The 21,453-nt window shown below is 38.4% G+C and overlaps 1 protein-coding gene across 2 annotated transcripts in view; it reads right to left on the reverse strand.

The window, feature by feature from the left end:
- The window catches only part of dock1 (dedicator of cytokinesis 1), a 204,575-nt gene that overhangs the window by 175,918 nt on the left and 7,204 nt on the right, over positions 1-21,453 (reverse strand). For both annotated transcript variants that reach the window (XM_081601109.1, XM_081601110.1), the window contains exons 2-6: positions 4,719-4,802; positions 4,345-4,385; positions 4,179-4,234; positions 2,530-2,626; positions 479-627 (exon numbers count right to left, since the gene is read on the reverse strand). In XM_081601109.1, coding sequence (XP_081457235.1) covers positions 479-627; positions 2,530-2,626; positions 4,179-4,234; positions 4,345-4,385; positions 4,719-4,802 — 427 coding nt within the window. The remainder of the gene's footprint in view (positions 1-478; positions 628-2,529; positions 2,627-4,178; positions 4,235-4,344; positions 4,386-4,718; positions 4,803-21,453) is intronic.

Raw genomic sequence — 21,453 nt, forward strand, 5'->3', positions numbered from 1 at the left:
AATATGAACATTACTGAAAAGCTCATTTGTTTCAGAAATGTTAAACATTTTCAAAGTAATATGCAATGCTTATTTTCGTCTTAAGAGAGGAATTTGGACACCTGAGCTAGCCGTTTCTTATTTTCATTAAACATTTTTCCTTCCACTAAACTTTCCGTTAATATGCTTGGATACAGAACTGTGAACACCGAAGTGGTTCATTTCTGCAATAAATGTTTAGATTTTTCTACTTTTATGTTCTCCATAATTATTGAAAATTAACAGAAATAAACTAATTAAATATATCCTTCGGTGTGCAAACAATCTATATCGTTATAGATTAACATTTCAAAGATGTTCAAATGTAGTGCCCTAAACCTTCACTCTAATAAAGCACATTTTCCAGGAAGCTATACGCTAAATTTTTTACTTTCTTCTGAAAAGAAGAATTATAATTCAGGACAGGTGGAGGCTAAAATCCTTAAAACGAAATGCTTACTTGTTGCCGTAGTCTATCTTGGAGGTGACCTTCTGTTTGAGCTCAGTGAGCTCGTCCTGCGGGAGGGTGCCAGACAGGATCTGTGACCGCCATTCGATGAGGTCGTAGATCATGTCACGGACACAGTTGAACATCTCGCGCTTGTCCCCCTTTTAGACAGAATATTGTACAACTATCAGACATGAAGAAACTAAATGCCAAGACGTACTAAATCTGAACAGCAGGTTAGCCACTTTGTGCTTCATTTCTGCGAGGACGTAACGTAATATATTTGTGTCAAAACTGGTACAGGCTGACGGATATTTGCACCTTTTTTTTTTTTTTTTAGAAAGAAACATTTGCTGTCTCTGTGTCCTTCACCGATGTCCATTAAGTCTTTCTTTGTTGTTTAAAATTCTGGGAAAAAGGATAGAACTTTGTCATTTACTTCAAAACTTATGCATATATTCAGTTTTACATTTTTGCATAATGGTCCAAAATTACTTAAATCTAACTTTCATGTACAAGAAACAAACAAACAGATTAAGCATTTCCATCGTTTAGTACAAAACAAAAACACCCAAAATTCATATTTAAAATGCTGTGTGTGTGAAAAACAAAGTACATCTTTGGTGCTTCAGTGGGATTTATGAAGGAAAAAACACAATTATCAGCAGGGATGTCCACAGATATAAAAGCAGCTGCCACTTGCATCTGCAGCACAACAATAGTTCCTATAAGCTCCAGAGGACACATTTATATTCTCACACACAATGGTGGAAAATATCAGCGAGGAACTTATAGGAAAAAAATTATTGCTTCCCATCAATATGAGATTATTTCTGAACAATATGACCAAGGAATATGCAGAGAAATCCCCTGGTGAACAGAATCGGTCAGCAAAATGTCTCAGAAACTCCTTTACTGGTGAGTTTCTGACACAGGTTGAAGCATCAAAGGTTTGATGTTTTAACCTTTGCTGTGGTATATCCAGTTTTCCATATCCTGCATATGGAAAACTGAGCATTCTTTTGAATACACACTGCCGTTTTTGTAATGCTAACCACAATAATTTAGCTACTCATTAATAGAAGACGCTAAGCAACTAAATTAAAGTTTGTCACTCTACAGCAAAAATGCTTATTCACAAGTGAAAAGAAGACAATTGCCATTCTTCCTAGAAGTGAGATGCTGAAAGAAAAGGAACATATATATATATAGAAGGGCTGTTTCTACAGGACTCTGCTAGCATGCTAAATTGTTCAGTCACTGTAAAGTTAGAAAAACATTTCATTAATGTTGCTATTTGTGGAAGGACTGTGATTAGAAAGTCTGTTTTCTATGAAAAGAATACTGCAATTATAATTAGCTCCTAGTGTGCTGAAAACAAACTGCAGCACATCAGCATAAACACAGCAACTATCGTGCACAGCGGTAGAGGGGAGATGATGCACCTTGCATTGAAATAATGTGTTTTTACAGATGAAGTTTGGTCAAAACAGAGACATCAACAGAGACAATCGTTGAGAAATTCCTAAGCAAATTTATTTAAAAATAACTGAAAAAGCAAACAGCCAAATTACCCAGTGGCCCAGTCAAAGTCCAGATCCCAACTTGATCAACATGTTATGGTGGGACCTTTACAGAGCAGTGGCTAAAGTTTAATGAAATGAATCATCCACATCTTTTTTTATTATGGCTTTGTCTCTGTTTAATAGATAATGAGAGAGGAATCTGCTGTTTCGTACACTTGATGCTTTACTTCAAAAAAAGAAAAAAAAACAGAAAAAAGTCTCTTCAGTACACACTGATACAAAATGTCCCAGAGCAAAAAGAGAGTGTCTTTTGTTTTCCACACTTATATGCTGTGCATCCAACATAAGAGAGAGAGAGAGAGAGAGTGTGAGTGAGTGAGTGAGTGAGTGAGTGAGTGAGTGAGTGAGTGAGTGAGTGAGTGAGTGAGTGAGTGAGTGAGTGAGTGAGTGAGTGAGTGAGTGAGTGAGTGAGTGAGTGAGTGAGTGAGTGAGTGAGTGAGTGAGTGAGTGAGTGAAGCTTTTGGCAGGATGACTCACCACATACAAGTCCCTCCATATTGTAGCCCACTCCCGCAGCGTTGTTGTAACCTCCTGAACCAGAGGCAGCTCAGTGGGAATAACAGTCTCCTTTTGCCTGCAGTAACAAAGAATACACAATACAACTTTATTCCCTTAAAAACAACAACATGTGAACTCAGGAGGCATGTCAAACCCACGTTGGATTACACCTTAGTCTCAGTTAATATTTGATTTAATCAATAAGACAGTTGAATGAAGTATAAGTACATGGCGGCAGTTCAGAAACCTATGCAGATGTCACTTGAGTAAAAAAAAAGAAGAAAAAAAAACTAGTTTCTTATTGTGGATTATATTACCGTATTTTCTGCACTATAAGGCGCACCTAAAAACCTTCAATTTCCTCAAAAGACAGTGCGCCTTATAATCCGGTGCACCTTATCTGGACCAATACTGAGCCACAACAGGTCTAGCAACTAGGTAAGCAGCCGCCGACTTCATTTCGCCCGTAGAAGAAGAAGTGTGCGATGCATGCTGGGATAGTTGTCAGAACGCTGGTTTGTAATCTATTAATAAAGTTTGACTGACCTATCTACCTACCGACCATCTAGAATCAGGTCGTCTGCAGGTCATTTAACACCACGTTCTCCACGAATATGCTGTGCGCGAACAGAGAAGGGTGACCATCGTCCGGCCACGCCCCGGCCCAGTCGCGGAAGGCTCTCCTTGGCGACTGGAGTCGGACTGTTTTGTTGACATTCACTTTAGTGCAGCTCCATCTAGTGGATGCATAACGCAACTCCAGCCTCTACTGTAGCATCTATTCTATGCGCCTTATAATGCAGTGCGCCTTATAGTACGGTATATTAAATGCTATTATTTTGCATCCATCTCTAACTTGACAAAGTGGCAGCAGGTAACGCATGATTTAACAGCGGATTAGGAATGCGCAGTCTTCTTGTTAACACATCTAAATTACTTTCCCCTCCCACTGATCAGAGCAATTTCTGATAAAATCCACTGTTCCTAAAAATAATCAACCTAATTCCAGCATTCTGATCTCTGAGATACACAGATTTAAAAAAAATAACAACATAAAGATTTTCAAAGCTTTACTACTAAGGAAATGCCCTTAAAACAATGTTTACATTTAGATAATGACAGTAAATTTCTAATCTTCCTCTTGATTGGCCCAGACTGGTGATCATCCAGCTGGACCAAAAACAAGAAATCTAATCTTTTTTTTAATCAGTGAATATACGCAAGTCCAGCTTTCTTTTAGCTATTTCAGCTTTTAGCTTCTGTTTGTCGCGAAACAAGCTGCATTTAGAAATATGGGTGACTTAAACTAAGGATCTACATTTTCAATTACTGCTACTACCTGCTATTATAGGAATGTTGCTCTTGCTAACTGCTACACTAGTATACAATGTAATTTTTTAAGACTGTTTAAAACCTCAACACCCCGTGGAAAAAAGGCAAATAAAAATATTTTGAGTTCTACCTTTTATGCTCTAGTATTCTAATAGCCATGCAAAACTGGGAAAGGAAGTCAGCGCTTTACATCATTTGAGATTCATTACAATTTTCAATAGATACGATTTTGTAAATGGCAAAATTTCTGATCACAGGACGACCTTGTATTGACATCTGATGGTAAAGATACTGACCCACTGCCTTCAACTGTGGCATCCTTTAGGTGGATGTAGCAAGCAGGAAATATGCCCTGCAATAGGAAAGAAAGAAATACGCAACACTGTTTTACAGAAATAAACACTAGAATTGTAACAAATTATGTCACAAAGGAATCAAAGTCTTTGTTTATCAGTCACTTACCTTTTTTGATTTTCTCCTCAGCCTGTATCCTCTGTACCAGGCTAGTGACAAACAAAAATAATACATTTTGTTTCCAACTATTTAGCATACAAGACAAAAAAAATAAACTTCGACACAACACAATGTATATTTAATAGCCAGTCAAGAGTTAGAATAACTTAACAGGAACTGAACTGAACTTTCCTTTTACTGAGATGACAAAAGGCCTTTTTACAAAAACCCAGCTGACAATGTAGAAGTTATTAAACAGCATTTCTCTCCACCAATGTTGAACTTTTCAAATTGAAAATATTTGCAAAAGTCTGAAAAGAGAATGAAAAGCTACTTAATATTCATTTCCAGGTTGTCGGCTTTCATCAAGTGTCAGTTCTCACCTTCATATGTCTCAAGTATGTGCACCGTGTCTCCGATCTGCAGTGACAGCTCCTCTTCTCCCCGGGCATCGTAGTTATAGATTGCTTAAGAAAAAAAAACGAAAAAAAAAACAGAGGACAATATATGAGAAAAGGATATTACAGGTAGAGGAAAAAGGCAATAAAGTATTTGGCTCCCTCGAGGCTCCAAATGTGTGTCGCTGCAATGTGTAGTAAAAGTTAGCGCACGTTTACACGACATGCACCCAACACTCTGTGTCACAGTGTGATGGTTGGGTGTAGCACCAGTTTGAGCTGTGACATCAACACACTTCCACCACCTACTGCAGAGAAATCAATACAAGAGAATGATGTCAAAAACAACACTGATGACAAAGACAAAATTACCTGAAGCAAGACGAAGCAAACAAAACATCTGATGGCAATCTGGACTGTCTCCAGACAAAATAGTAAACAATACTTGATTACTTTTTCTTTGGTTAATTTTATTTTTTTACTAGCCATGCAGTAGAAATTATAATAACCTAATGTCTTGCTTTTATAGACGCTGTGCTTTCATTTCTGGATCTTAAGAGGAAAATCAATATGCAGTCATAATAAAAAGCAGTTTGTTTACAAGCACCTTCAGCCCGAGCATTGTTTTCAACACGATACCGTAAAAGAGCACTGCAAAAATTTCAGTCCAAAAAATAAAAGTGATGCACTAGTCAGTCAATTCAGAGATTTGAATTGGGCAATATTCTCTCGATTGGTGATCGGCAGGTGAAATATCGGGGGGGAAAAAATCAATCATTCTGTTGAACAAATCTGGTTTCAGTTTATAAATCCATCAGCAACAGCAATTATCTTTCATCCAAGTTTTTGAGTTTAATGAAAATCCAATATGATTAAGAATGATCTTGTAATTCCTTAATTTTATACTGGATTCAAAACTACTACTTTTACTAAAGAACCAAAAGCACTTTTTTTCCCAGAATGTTAAGAAACACTGAAATAGATACCAGTCAGGAAAAGCAGATTACTTCTTCCGTGTATACGTATAATACGTGACACAATTAAAATGACAATAATTATAATTTTTTTCAAGTATCTGATCACAGGTGCAATTGGAGAAAAACAGTTTAAAAAGAGGGCAAATTTATTAAACAAGAGAAAAATTATTGATGTGCACATATTTTATTGATGACGATCACTTGAGACACTTAGGTCTACATTTTAGACAGTGGTACCAAAAAAAGTGAAAATGGTGGCTTGACATGCAAAGTAAGCTACAGCAATAATTTCACAGCTCGAAGGTTAATATTTAAGCCCAACATCAAATCCCGTCTGTATTCAAGGAGCTCCACTGCAGCAGAGAAGCTGGATGAGTACGGCACAAGAGTATCAATTGAGGTGCGTGTAATGAAGCTGTAACAGAAAGAGCAGGAGGGCTTTAGTTCTTGTGGTAAAAGGAACGCTATTACGCGTGAGCGAATTACAGGGGGGAGGTGGGGGGTGGGAGCCTCTTGAATGTGATATAAGAACCATACAGAGTACATTAAAATAGAGACAATGCAGAAAGAAGAATATGTGAGTAGAAAAGTAACCAAATAAGCATCTAAATGAAGGCATCAATGTCCTGGTGTGTGAATGCACACTGAGCCGCTTGAACCGAGGTTTCCAGAGGTGAATGACTGCTTAATTAAAAAAAAAAGAGGAAAAAAAAGACCATAGCTTCAGGCACTGCAGCCTTCCCAGCAGGTTTATCCTGCAAGTGTGTTATCCATTCCCCCCAACCCAAGAACCACCTGCCACTTGAAGCGCTCATTACAGTTCATTAGAGAAATCAGGTGGGACGTGCCATTCTTTTTGGTTCCCACTAGCTCTAGGGGTCTTATGTCTGACAGCCATGCAAAACAAAGTCTCTCTGCTTTTGTTGCCGTTGGACTCCAAACCGTTTCATGCGTCTTGCTCCCACACAGAAAATAAAAAGCGTGTCTTTTCAGCGGATTCTTTCAGAACAAGATGTCAGTCAGTTTAAGATGCTAATCGGTAAAACTTTTAAAAGTCCAGTTGTTGAGACTCACTGACCAGCAGGACGGTTGAAAGTCACATTTCTATTGCAAATATTTTATTGTACCGTCAATTTTTAATTTAAGCAAATAAATAAATACAAACTAAATTGTTTAAACTGAGGGTTCACCTATTGCAGTTTGCTGGCTGATCGCAGATTATTGATCTTTAAAAAAAAACCTGACCTGCACATTCCAATTTTAGCCGATTTCTTTGTCTGAAAAGTCGCTAAATAGAACAAGAAAGTCGCTGAGTTGTTAACAGTGGGGTGACTATTGTTTACCCCAAACGTGCAGACATGACCCGGTGGGTGGGTGTGTCATGGCAGAGCAAAAGAGGACAATGGTTGATTTTCAGACCTTTCCTGAAGTAGATGCAATCGGTGGAAAACAATCTGCTTCATATGCAAGAATCAGCTGACCACAGACATCCCAAAATGAAGGAGATCAAGGCCTACTTTAAACTTACACCCCTACTTTAAACTTACAGCATTTGAGGGAAATCAAAAGGTACTAATGATTGTATATTTGGTTCGACAGCTTCAACCAAAGATACTGATATTTCCCCCAATTCTGATCATCTTAAGAAGTTGAGAGAAAATGTAAGAACAGCATTTTACTAATATTTTCAAAGTAAATTATTCTGTGTTAAATTGCCTTTGACATCTCATGTTATAGAAACACATACAAATCTGCCTCAGAATGTAGATCCGGGAGTCTGACGCCAACTAAAATGTGCAAATCCAACACCATCCATGACAGACTGAGGCTGAACATAGGTTGTGCGATGTCAACTTAAAAGTTTTATCACAATATTTTGTGGTAATGTTGTGATGATTATTTTGTTTTTAGGCAGTGACGGCATGTCACAACATAATCTCTCTAGCTGCCTAATTAACAGCTCACCAACAACAATTTTTGAGTCTTACTTCCTCAGTAACAGCATCCACAACCAAATCATGTGTTAGTGCACAGCATGTTGAATTGCAGACGTCACTGCAATATTAATGTGCAATATTGCAGTTGCAAAATATCTTATATGTCATGTTTGCTAATAATATACTTAGTCATTTGGGTGGAGTTTCACTGCCCTTTATGTCCACACCAAAAAATATTAGTTACCAAGATCTGAAAGTTCAGACATCGTGGGTACTTTAATGGATACTTTAATAAAAGAAAAAAAACTAAGCGAGGAAATGTTGTCATGGCAACATCCAATATTGGGACTCATTCCTGGGAACGTTGAGTTGATGTACAGGGGGGAAGCTCAACAGGTAGATGGCTGTTAAACTGGTGGTGAACAAAACATGAGACAAAATTCCTCATCAACTGTGTGTTCATATCTATTTAAGCATTGCTCACGCTAATTTTTGTTAGCATGCTGCTAATTATGCAAACAAAAAAGACGCATTGATTTGATGTATGTGGACTATTTAGCAGTCCATTTTCTGTGTGGCATAGAGAGAGCATGAAATTGTGTCTGTCGGCTGTTAAATTCAATGCTGTTGTTTTTGTTGTCTGTTTTCACAAGCATGTCCACAGTGCACTTAGTCGTCCCCAACAACAATCTAACGAGCCCGACGAATCCTCCAGAATGTGAGCCATTGGCCGACAGCAGAACAAAGACAAGGGCATTCATTCCAGCCCCACTAAAACACAAAAGGTGCCTAGAAAGATAGAAAACAACAGAGCAATCAAAAGGGAGGTGGGATTAATCTGTGTTGAATAGTAATGGCAGAATAGCCACTCTGCAGCAGTGGTAACAGTCAATTAATTACCGTTTCAAGCTAATGTATGCACGCAAAGATTTTTTTATTTTTATTTTATCACATAGGAGAAACTTATGACATATGTTGTAAATTTTTTTAAAAAATAAACCAACACAATGCCTAAATATGAAGTAGAATGAAAATTATACAAAATGTTCAAAATTATCTTACAGCTGAATTTTTTGACAAAAAGGGTTTCCATTCCGACTTCTTTACTCTCATTTCCCTAAATAAAACCTGTGCAGTCAATTGCCCTCAAAGGTCCCTTAATCAGTAAAGGGAAGAAATACTGAGTGCATTTCTATCCTAATGTAAAACAAGCAGTTCTGTAAACACCTCATAGGATTGCTGGTGAACACTGGTGGACAAAGCATTGTGAAGATCGAGGAAAACAGCAGACGTGCGAGGAAAGGTGCCCTGGTCAGAAAAGAGCTAGGCTGAACAGTTTGGTAGAGAACACACGCCAAACATCGCATCCTTACAGTGAAACACGGTGGTGTAAGCGTCATTCTAAAGGGATGGGTTTCTTTAGCAAACAGGGAAGCCAGGACAACAGCAGGAAGCTGCAAAGGACTTGAGACAAAAGCAGAGGTTCACCTTTCAGCTGGACAATGACCTCTTAAACATAAAGACAGAGCTACAAAAGGAAAGATTTAGATCCACGCATTAAAAATGGTCTGAGAATATTTGGCAAGAATTTTTATTCCATCCGCTGTGATTGAGCTTAATCAATTTGGAAAGAAGACTAGGTAAGTATTTCAATTTCTGAAATTGCGCAAAGATCCAAAGATGGTGGAAACGCATGTCAAAAGAATTCGACCTGCATCTGCAGTAAAACCTTATTCTCCAAAATACCAACTCGATCAGCTGAATATGGATGCCCTGCAGACATTTATAATTTTATTAGAAAGTGTTCATTTTCCTTCCTCTTCACAATCATTGCTACTTCGCATTTGTCTATTACATAAAATCCCAATAGAGTTTGTGGTTGCCTGGTGACAACATGTAATAATGTTCAATGAGCGTAAAGACATTAAGATCAGCTTGAAAATCACAGTGCTTGATTGAAACCTGGACGAGTTCATCTGATTTTTGCATGTTATCCAAATGGCAAGACGAGCTCTGGCAAAAACAAAAACAGAACGCTCCATATTTCAACAGAACATGATAAAACGCCTCTGTCATCGCTTCCAATGAGACTCTCCGATTTCAAACAAATGGAAGCTGGGAGAGCCGGGGATATCCTCTCTGGGTAGAACTTTCTTTTTTTTTAATTTCTTCTTTTTTCCCAAACGAACACAAACAACCCTGGGAAGATGCTGCCTAAATGACGGCCATCTAACACAGCCCTGACATCCGAGGCAATCATTGCACAGTTTGCCGAAATCACCAAAGAGATTCCAGTCACGTGTGGATTAAATGACAGCTCTGATTACTCATAAACCTATATTTGCATATCCAAGTAAACTGATGTCAATTAGGGAGCAGCGAGGGAGAGAAAATCCATCAGAGGAAGAAGACGAAAAGCGTTAGGAAGTGGACCATGTTTTCCCTCGAGTATGGCATGCAAATTATTTTCTGGAAACGGGATAAACAGAAGCATCATTTGATAGGGAGTGAGGTGGGGGTTGGGAGGTATGGGGGGGGCTCATTACCATACATAACCTCTCGCGTAAGGGCGTGTAAACTCACAAAACATTATCATCAAAGGAGACGAGTTAGGAATCAAATTATGGAACTATCTACTTAGCCAGTACACGTCTACGCCCTTCTCTACAATTATAAGCAGCCTCATGTAAATGGTGGACTGATTGTAATTCTACACTTTGCACTCGGTAATGGCCTGCACTAATCCACGCACAGTATAACATATCATTACACTCTGAAGATAATATTGTAGGTTGATGAAGAAGGGGTGGAAAGAAGAAATAGCTCTAAAAAAAAAAAAGCTCCCTGGAAAGAGTCTGAGTCAACTGAGGTTTTTGTTTGAAGTCCCAGTAGGCAGGAGGCTCCGAGCCATCCAGGAAATCCCAGACAAAATGGATTCTACGAGGGGAGAAGCCATAAACAGGGCATGAGGCAACTCTGAATAAGGATGGGCTGGGCTACTATATAGTAACAGAGCTAAAGTGCAACTTTAGATTAAAACTTAAAACAGGCTTCTAGCTTTCAACTGCGTGCGCAAATATCCCACTGTTCCAATAAGGATCAGCGTTCGGTTGATCGTTTTTCAATGTCAAGCCCTGGTTGCATCTTTTCGAGCATCAGAGAACTCAAAGATGATGCAAATATTGAGCAATGCGTGGAAACTGCTTTAATGAAAGAAGTTTCAGAGAACATAATGGCTTTCTACTTCCACCTTACTGCCAAGCAAGTTGGAAGGGAATCTGTGAAAGAAGCCAAGGTTCGTATCAAAATGTCGTTTAGAATAAACTGGATGTGGTTTTCAAATCCAGAGACCGTGTCACCATGTATCTGCTCGCGTTTGTACAATCCGAATCATTCAGCAGCGACGTTTCACCCAAATCATTGATTTGTCAGCTGCCTATCCTGGAGAAATTGTGATCCAGTATTTCACAACTTATCCTTGCAAATGTCTCTTTTCAGAAAACTCTTCAAGACCATACGTAGTTCGCTTTTCACCATATATTTTGTTTCTGACAGAACCACTCTCGCAAGCAGGGTTGAAGTCAACCTGTTGTTGATTTTAGACAAAAGCAAAACGAGAATACGATGGTGACGATGAGCAGTGATTAATGTCATTAACAATACAAGTCGCAATAAAGTCACAACAGTTTACTGGACTTTAGTCATGGGTATTTATTTTTTAGTAGTGACACTTTAAAAAAGTACAAAACCAAGAAGAGCGCTACGTCACTGAGTGCTCACCAGAGACCATAAAAATAATCAGCATCATGCCATGAGAAATATATGCCACTATTTAAATACAGACTGACTAGTTTATTCTTTTCCAATTTTCACTTTGAATTTAATGTCTGGTGTATTTCTCAGCTACACCGAAGAATACAAGCATTATGCTTTAATTGGTGTCTGACTGCATAAAGTGCAGAGAAGAAGCTCCTCTTAAAAAGCTACAATTGAAACTTATTGGGCTAAACCAATACTGTTTTAAATCTCAAATCTATGCAGATTCCTGGATGTGAAACTGATTAGATCTCCACGTTGAGAATGATAGGGATATGTAGATAAATACAAAAGGTTTTGCCTTTGTTCAAAAATCCGGAAAAAGATTAAAAAAAAAACAGAAATAAGAAGTGAAACTGAAGAAGGAAATATAAATTTAATACAGCGCTTAACTTGAAAGGGGTGGACTTTAACAAGCATAGAGCGGGCTGAGAACACTCTCCCTTCTCTGTGCAGCAAGAATGAATAGAGGATGATTATTCCACTCCAGCTGCATTTCAGCTCTCAGAAGAAAGAAGGACAAGTTAGCAGAGAGTAGCTCCACAGACACAGATTACAGACAGAATACTCTATTACCAGAAGTTATATCTTACTGTAAATGACGAGCTGGACCTCTTATTATTCAGTATTTTGAGGCTACATAATTTTATAACTGTATTGTTTAACACATTTAAAAATACACAGTTAAACCATGCTCTCAAGTTTGCTGAAGACCAATGACTTATCTTCTTAAATAGAGGGATCCACGAATAGTTGACCTAAATGTGTTATAATTTTCTTAAATTGCTCTTTGTGATACAGAAAAAAAACTCAATTACTTCAAAAAATGCGCATCATTGGCTATATTGTTCATCCTAGGAGATTGGCGTGTTTTCACCAGCGCAATGCATGCTGTGTTGGATGATGCGGTTTTGGCCGCTCTGTACTGGAATATACAGAGTAAACACAGGAAGGCTAACTTTACCAGTGTTGTTCATTATCATATTGCATTTGACCAGTGTAAATTAAGACAAGGCTACACTATCGCTGTTGGCTATAATTATAATAAAAAAAACATAGTGAGGTGAGTCTGCATAGCTTCCCACACACACACGCACGCACGCACGCACGCGCACACACACAAACTTCAGAAGGACCTACATTTGTGCCCTCAACATTTCTCTTCCCTTGCAATGTTTTCTAAACAGAAGAATGATACTTTTAAAGCAAGATTGAAACTTTAAGCAGATATAAAACTACAGACCAATGCAATACGAACCTGCATTAGTTCCTAATTCCTAAGCAATCTACTAACATACCATTAAACTTTGTTTAAACAGCAGAGACAAAGTGTTTCTCCCCTCCCCCATATTCCATTGAAAACTCCTGACATTATTAACTGGAAATAGCTCCAGCTAATACTGGACAGTTTGCAAACTCCGCCGTATCAGTGTTATCTTGTACTGTTAGCACTTTGACGCAATTTAGTATAAATTAATATAGTTCATTTTCTACAAATTATTTTGACAATCCTACCGATACATATTTAAATATTTTTTTTGCAAATGCAATGTTTGGTCAAACTGGAATCTTTACTTCAGCCAAACTACAAGACAACCCTCCCCCCCAAACCCCCAAATGCAAAGATTCGATACAAAGTCATTCACTTGAGTGTAGCCAAAATATCCAAATACAGAGCTGCATTAGCAAGAGCAGAGCCTTTCAATGTGAGCGGAGACGATCAGCCATGCAGCAACTTTATGGCACTCAGATAAAGGGAAGCTTACAAAGCAGGAAGGCATAATTATTTCAAGTTCCTCTCTAATAAGGTTTAATAAGAGGTTTAAGTATTCAGACTGAAGTCTGATGGTTCTAATTTAGAGGGAAACTCAGACAGCGATGTCAGAGAAGAGGAGAACACTAACAAAACAAACCCATTTCCTCTTAGACCAATTACACACAGCAGCCTTTTAGCTTTGTCTGCAGTTGGAAAGTGGAGATAATGCTATTGTAATTAAACTGAAATTAATACAAGTGTAGCTGAGCTGCTAGACAGAGAAAGCCACAGGTCTTTTTCTCCCACTTGCTGGGCTGAACCTCATTGTTACTCTGACTCTCAAAAAAAAATAAAAAAATCCCAAGAGGAAATATTACTGAAGATACGACTGTATCACAATAGATGAGACCCTTCCAGAAGGAAATGCCGATGCTTTTTATGTCTTTAGGAAGTTGAACAATACTTCACGTAGCGAATAATGTACAAAGAAGTGAAAAGAGTACAACTTTATTGTTTACTGGAAGCGAAGGAGGAATTTTTTCCATGCACGAAAAGATAAGAAACGCAAAGAGAGGAGCAGGTGGCAAGAAAAAACAACTTGGTGCCAGACTTAGACGCCAAAGTCAGTAATGTCTTTTGGCACAACTTCCTGCCATTCACCACGCCCCTGTAGAGGCCTGTGGCCACAATATGGCAGTGCAATAACTTTACTGCCACCGCTTCTGTGGAGCTTTAATTGAAAATCATCTTCGTAGTACAACAGGGAGAGACAGACAGAACGAGCAGATCCAAGCTCTTTACAGAGCACTGAGCAAAGCCTTTCACTGAGAATTTCCAACACAGTGGTCTAGTGTTATTTGTGGGAGTGCATGCATGCATGCGGGCACGTGTGTGTGTGTGTGTGTGTGTGTGTGTGTGTGTGTGTGTGTGTGTGTGTGTGTGTGTGTGTGTGTGTGTGTGTGTGTGCGCGCGTGCTGGCTCCGCGAAGCAACCCAGCTTGCACTTTGCACACGAATCCAGAGCTGCAGAAAGAGTAATCTTTTGATTTTGCCTGACTCAGTTTTAAGTTTTTGGTATTCTTTTTCATTTGGATCTTTATTCCCCTTGAACTTTTTCACATTTTATCGCATTGCAGCCACAGACAATGTATTCTTTTGTGACAAACCACCAACAGAACATAATGCGTCACTGCATATTAGAAGCAAAACGAAAAAAATAAAATAAAAAATGAAAACTGTGGCATGGGTATGCAGTTTGGTATATTGACTCAAAATACAGCAGCAAACCTTTCTGTCTCTAGCAGCTTCATTGCAGAGATTGAAAGGTTTGCCCAATCACTGCAAAACAACTCAGGCTAACGCAGACTGGATGGAGAGAATCGGTGAACATCAATTTTCATGCCTTGCCATGGATTCACAACAGGATTAAGGGCTGGAATTTGACTGCACCATTCTAAGCTAAGTGTTATATGAAATCACTATTCCCATGTCGATGTCTGCAATGTTACAATAATAAAAGCTTGATTTTTAATTTGTTTGGGTCCCACCAACTCTGGCCATCTTCCCTCATACTGCTGTAGAAAAGCTTCCTGAGAGCATGACGCTTCCACCACCGTATGCATAAGGCAGTCCTATTAATACTGAGATAGATTTGTGCAATAACACATTATAGGTTTGAATAGTATTTTTTTTAGGAAAGCAAATTAGGCAAAATAAAAAAAAGCACACTTATTTTTCTTCTACTTCACAACATTCAGATTTTTGCTGCTTCAATAAGTCATAGACAGGTTTCAAGAGGTGCTCATAATTTCTTCTTTACCCAGTGGCACAAATGTTTGCAGCGCTTTTTCAAAAACTAGAATAGCTCAGAAAGAAAAATCAGCCTTTGCACAGAAATATGCACCAATTATTTCTTGCTCTGCTTTCCAACTCTCATGTAGCGAGGCTAAGGTAATTACCTTTAAGCGTTTATAGAGAAACTCTAGAATTGACTCAGCAAGTTTACTTTGAAACACCTTCGCTGACATTCAGCCAACACGATGACTTCATCGGCGTGACTCGCAACTTTTATCACTTCACATCTGCTGCAATAAGAGGTGCAGACTGACAACAGGAAATGCTCGCAACCTGTTCTTCACTGCTGCTATTTATAATCTTGTACTGGTGGCCGTGTCTTACCGAAACAGATGTCGCATACATTCCTGAAAGACCTGAGTGTTGTTGCAATGAAATAGCTTTCCAGAGACAGCTGGAAAATTGTTAAATACAGTAACGCTAATCCTAAACTCTAATATGTTGCTTCATTACCGGCATACCTCTGCTGAATTTTAAAAACTAAGCACAAGTGCAAAATTCGCTATTTTAAATTGCTGGGATAGTTGAGGGTAATTAACCAACACTATAATCCACTGAAGCTCTCTCTCTCACAGTTGGTCACCCAGGGAAACAAAGAACCAATGTTGCATTTGGCCTTAAGATTAATTTGGACCTCGGAAGTTGAAATCGCCAGTGACTATGCTCTCTGTGCATGTCAAAAGAACTGCATGTCTAACCACAATGTACAGACAACTAACACCACCACCAGCCGCCTTCTTAAGAAGACATGATATTAATAGCAGTCTAACTAATTCCCATGATTTTGCCACTAAAGAGACACAAATTTGAAACCTAAACTGATGGGTATAGAAGTGCATCTTAATACCCTTCAATATAATTGAAAGCTAGCCCACATATTGAAAAGGTAATTCACCTTAATAATGCTGTTATTTCGAGTGCATATACGGTGCATTGCAAGAACATACTTTTTAATAGGCCAAATATTTCAAATGTATTTATTTAGAGATGATTTTCATTAGCTTTAAATGATTAACAGAATAGAAATAACTCAGAAATACATATCACTGAGTCACTTTTTTTATTGAAGAAATGAACAGCTTGATTTTATTCAATTTTTCAAGATGCAGCTGTAATTGGATCATCTATAATCAAAAGCAACGTTGCCATGTTTGCAGAGCTTTATCCTATTTCTTTTCTTTTGAAACCTCAGTGGTTACATTGGCAGCACAAAGATAATGCGTGTGGTTTCTGTGGGATCTTTAGACGACTTGCTGGTTTCTTACATTGTGTTTATGGTGTATATATATATAAGCACACACACACACACATTAGATCTTAAAACAAAAATGGGGAACCTGATGAGCATAACTGCTGCACGCAAATATTTAAATTTGCAAAGAGGAGTACTCGTGGAAGGGGTGATGGACCCATGAAAATCCAATCTGTTCACCTATTTTTTTAAATAAAATTAAATTTACATTTCAGTGACATCTGCGAGACAACTTCATTTAAGTCCCTTAAGGTTGTTCACAAAGTAGACCTGCCAGTCACTGAAATCCAAAAGTGCCTCTTGAGTCTCTGAGCTGCAAGGTTCTGACTTTTTCTAAGTATTTAGCTAGGCACACACACACACACACACACAAGATACAAAAAACACACAAAAGGCCATTTCATCAAATGCCAGGCTTCATGAAGGGCCGTCTCCTGCTGCATGCAGGCGTCCCTCGCTCGTCTGCAACGACAATCAATGACTGACACCTCAATTACAAGTCTCCACAACAACCGATGGGACATTTTAAAGGTGACAAATGCAACGTTAATATGGACTGCTGCTAATATTGGGGTTGACATTTGTATAATCTGAGCAGCTCGGTGCTGTTAAGCCCTGTGATTTTCGTTGTGCATGAGTCTCGACATTAGAGGACTCAAAACCAATACAGCAAAATACGAAAATTTAACTCAGGACATTTATATAAGTAAAATAAACAGGCTGCGTGGACAGTTTATAACGTTTTGCTTGTTGATGCCATTGGTAATTACATTTAAAGCCTGTATACTCCATTATTCCCACTAGTTTACAGCTAGGTATTGCCTTTTGAAGTACTACTGAAGTAAAAAAAAAAGAAAAAAGTGGGTCATAATCAATAGGTAGCAACTGTGATAATGTAACTGAAAAAATATATTTGTTTTCTTATTACAGTGCATTATTATTAATGTAGTTCTACATTAATACACTTAGAGTAGATATTATCAGGGAAGGCTGATAGTGTTTTATATTGACAGTAGCAAAGGTTTTCAGACTGATTAGTGAGCAAAGGTCACCAGATAGGAAACGTTATTCAGAGGACCGTATGTAATATTTATAGACGCCACTATTAAATGCTTGTCGTCTATTTCAGTTGCTAACACAGATGATTAGTATTTCTTGTAAAACTATATTTGCAGGCATAAAACAGTTCTTGTAAAGCAGGTTTTCAACATTTTAAAACAAAACAATATTAGCGAGTTGACATTTTAAACTTAATGCTCCTCAATTTATATCAGAAACTAGTGCTGTTAGCATCACTAAATCAGTAGTTTCCTTATGTATTGCCTGGAGAATCTAGATATGTTAGCTATGAGGCCGTACCTTACCAAGATCAGTGTGTCCCATGACAGTTTCAAAGAATGAAACTTTGTTTTACATAGTTCAACCATCTTGCTCTTCCTGACAGACTCAATCAACAGCAGCTGAAGTCTTGCATCATAACAGATAATTGATGTTTTAATCAGATAAATTCTTTTAACTATGTGCTTATTAATAAAAACATTAACAATGCTTACTTGTTAATGTTACATTGGGTAACTTTAAGTCTTCTCACAGCAACAACATCCACATCATAGGGTGAGGCTAAAAGTGCAATGCAGTAAAGTTCTACTTGGTCAAACTGACAAACTAATGGTTGAGACAGTAATATACAAAAATAAACAAATTTAAAAACTATAAAGTCGAAAGACTTATTTCCGTTTCTACTAAATAAATGCATGGCTATGTTTTGTCCTCGCATCACACAATGTGTTCAAACTTAGCGAGTGCAGTAACTAAAGGTGTTGCCTGTTTGAAGACTCTCACCTACTAATCTGAGTTTACTGCATCTAAATTATGCAGCAGCATATGCCTGCATCCGTGACCTTTGCTTCACTTTGACATGCTACACACCATTAACCATCTGTCAAGCGAGCCGGAGCAGCACAGCAGGATTCCCTTCAGACAAAGGCCCAAGCTGCTTGGAATGTCCACAATCGATGCCGAGGAAACCAGGGAGGACACCCGTCCAAACACCCGAGCGGGAAAGACAGCCAACATGTCTCGCTGTCTTCTTGTCACACTGCATTTGTTCGTCTGACAATAAAGGAACACAGGGCCCTTTGTTGTTTGTCATAAAAGTTTACATACCTACAAATGTCAACTTTGACCACAGACACTATGCGGTGACACAGAGTCTGCCACCAATACAGAGACAATCAAGTCACATAAGCATTCAAAGCAAGTGGAAGGCTTTATTAGTCTACCTAAAGCAAATAAGATGCATCTTCCGCTTTCATCTTCCACAGATGATCATTCACCTTCAGGGCATGTTGGCTGAAATCAACATTGTTTACATATTTTGGGTTGTGACTTTGGGATGTGTGCCCACACCGAGCTTTTGGAGCTTGACACAAAAGTGTCCTAGCTTTGTCTCAGTGTTGAGCCAAGATAAAATACTGTGGAAGCACTTAGCTATGCACTGATTAAATAGGCCAGCTGTCATTTGTCTTAGCCACCATCTCACAGCAAGCCACTGGGAGCTGTACTATTAGAACTGCCTCACCGAGCAACACGGCCCGCAGTAAATATGTGATTCTCTTTCAGAATGAATAAACAGCAAAGTCACTCTGACCTCCAAAGGGAAAGGAAGAAGCATGATGATTTTATTGGAGTTTCTGGAAAAGGTAAATTAGGGCCATCTAATGGTTAAATATAGATTTAATTATGTTCATAATTGCCTTCTTATTATTTCAAGACTTTCACACAAATTTTGCACAGAGCATTTTACAAAAGTTTTGTCTTTAATGCAGATACATTTATTCAGTGGAGAAAAAAAATGAAATCTAAAATAAAGAAAATAATAGTTTTCAACTAAACAAGTGGCGATTAACACTTTATCTTTGTAAACTGATCAGAGCAAATTATTTATGTATGTTTTATATGACGTAACAAACACAATCACTTCAACTATCAACTTTTTAAAAGCTCAAGACCGCAGTAGTTTCAATTCGGCGATGTCATGCGTGTTGGTTTTAACATGGGTGCATACAAGTTATGATATTGTGGTAATTTTACTCAAGGTTATTATACAGAGGATCTCGTACCGTATCTGGTCAATAACTGAAGCACTGATGGGTTAAATGAGGAGAAGAATAGACCTGGATGAGCTGAGGTCTCATGGATCAAGGCTTCAGTATTCGAAAACAAATGATTTAACTCTGATGCACAAAGATATAAAATTAGAATTAATGGTGTTGGCTGAGTTTTGTGAGTCTGGCTAACTGCTAAGTGATGAGACAGTCACACACTTCCCACTTATCAAGAGACACAGCTGTGGTGCACAACACCAGAAGGAAGGATGTGAGAGTCAAGAAAAAAAACAAAACAGACCGTCACACAGCTTTGTGGATCCGTTGCGCACTTCAGAAATACCAGACAAACCCTGTGATCACTACAAAAATATAAGAATAAAGTTCTCCTCCTAGTGTTCAATGAGCGTCTTACCTTGTAATCAGATCTTAGTATAACTCGGAGGAAAAAAAAAAAAGCAGAGCCCCGTCAAGTTCTGTCAAGTCAACAACAAAGTTTATTCTGAGAAAGAGGGAACTCGGGGGTTTTCTTAAAAAGCTGCAGTGTTGCTGAAGCTGCTGTTGCTTCGTTAGATGTGATTTTAATAGACCGCAGCAGGGATTGCTTTCTCACCATCTCTTCTCTCATATTAGAGACGAGTCAACGTGAGATCTACTGATAACCTCGTTTAAAGGTGTTGGATTATTGGAGTACTGCATTGTTCACACTGAAATCTAAATCTTTATATCGGAAAATGTATAATATGATCTACCTGGTTTTATTTCTAACAGGAAAGCTACAAATGACAGATTGATTATGCGTCATCAATAAGATTTATTGTTTAATTTTTGACGCTGCCGTAAAAAAGTATTTACTCCACTACAATCGTTTCACACACAATGACAGCCGTCGTTGATGCACTCTTGGTGTAATTTTGATGGACTGGCCACTCCTGAGAAGGTCTACCAACTGCTCTTTGTTTTTTTGATGTGCCTTAGGAAAGGCGTGAAAGTGTTTGCAGAACGATTATAACACGATATCAAGCTCAAAAATCTGTCAATTTCACCCTTTAAAAGGTTTCCAGAAATTGACATTAAGTTGGGGGGAAAATATAAGCAGCCTTTTGGCATCAAATGCCAGCAACATGTGGGGGAGGGGAATGTCTGTTCCATGTTGATTTTCCCCTGAGACAAGTTATTAGTGGAAAGCAGCCTAATAAAGATAGGAAAATATTTCACACGAAACTGCTTCAATCAGGGCTGTAAAGAAGAATAAAAGACGCAACGTAAGAAACATATGGTAGGAATTTTAGTAAGTAGCTGAGACGGCGCTTTAATTGCAGCCACATTTGTTAGTTTACTGCACTCGGGAGGTGGGAGCCAATTTTTTATTTTTTTATTTTTTTAAGAGTGCTGGGCAGGGTTCTAATAAAGCACTTTTGGCTCAATTCAAGAGACAGAGCGACTGCATCTCTGTTTTCTGCTCCCAATGTGTCACTCACCGGTAACCTATTCCAAGAGAAAGCTCTCCGAAGTTGTCAGCTCCAAGTTTAAAATGGGAATCATAGCAACAAGGGTCCTGAAATTTAGATCCAAGTGTGTGTTCTTGTGTGACCGACTGTCCTTTCAGATAAGCCACCACTCTGTGATTTGACCCCCCCAGGAAGCATTTCCTCCTAGGCTAAATCTTAAACGATGGTGGGGGGAAAAAAACTCCGCATTTCCTGTTCTGAGTCGGTATTTTAATAGATTTCCTCGTGTTAAACTTCAGAGAGAAGAGAAAAGGTGTTAGGAATTTCTCACAGGCAATCTGTGCTTAAGTCTCAAAACTGACGTGTTGATTCAGTTAAATCATCTTTAAGCTTTCCCTGGGTTCTCCTTCTAGAGCTACAACTCTCTGAAGTCTCTCTTAAGGAACAGCAACATGCTGATGAAACAGAATTAATGAGGCAACATTTGAAATTAGCATCAAAAAGTATTTCCGGTAAATTCATCACAGAAGCCCGACAGAGCAAGACAGATCTCCTCGGGGGCCTTGTTGAG

The sequence above is a fragment of the Poecilia reticulata genome, chromosome 19, assembly GCF_904066995.2.
Source record: "Poecilia reticulata chromosome 19, P_reticulata-male-v2, whole genome shotgun sequence".
NCBI classification, from domain to species: Eukaryota; Metazoa; Chordata; class Actinopteri; order Cyprinodontiformes; family Poeciliidae; genus Poecilia; species Poecilia reticulata.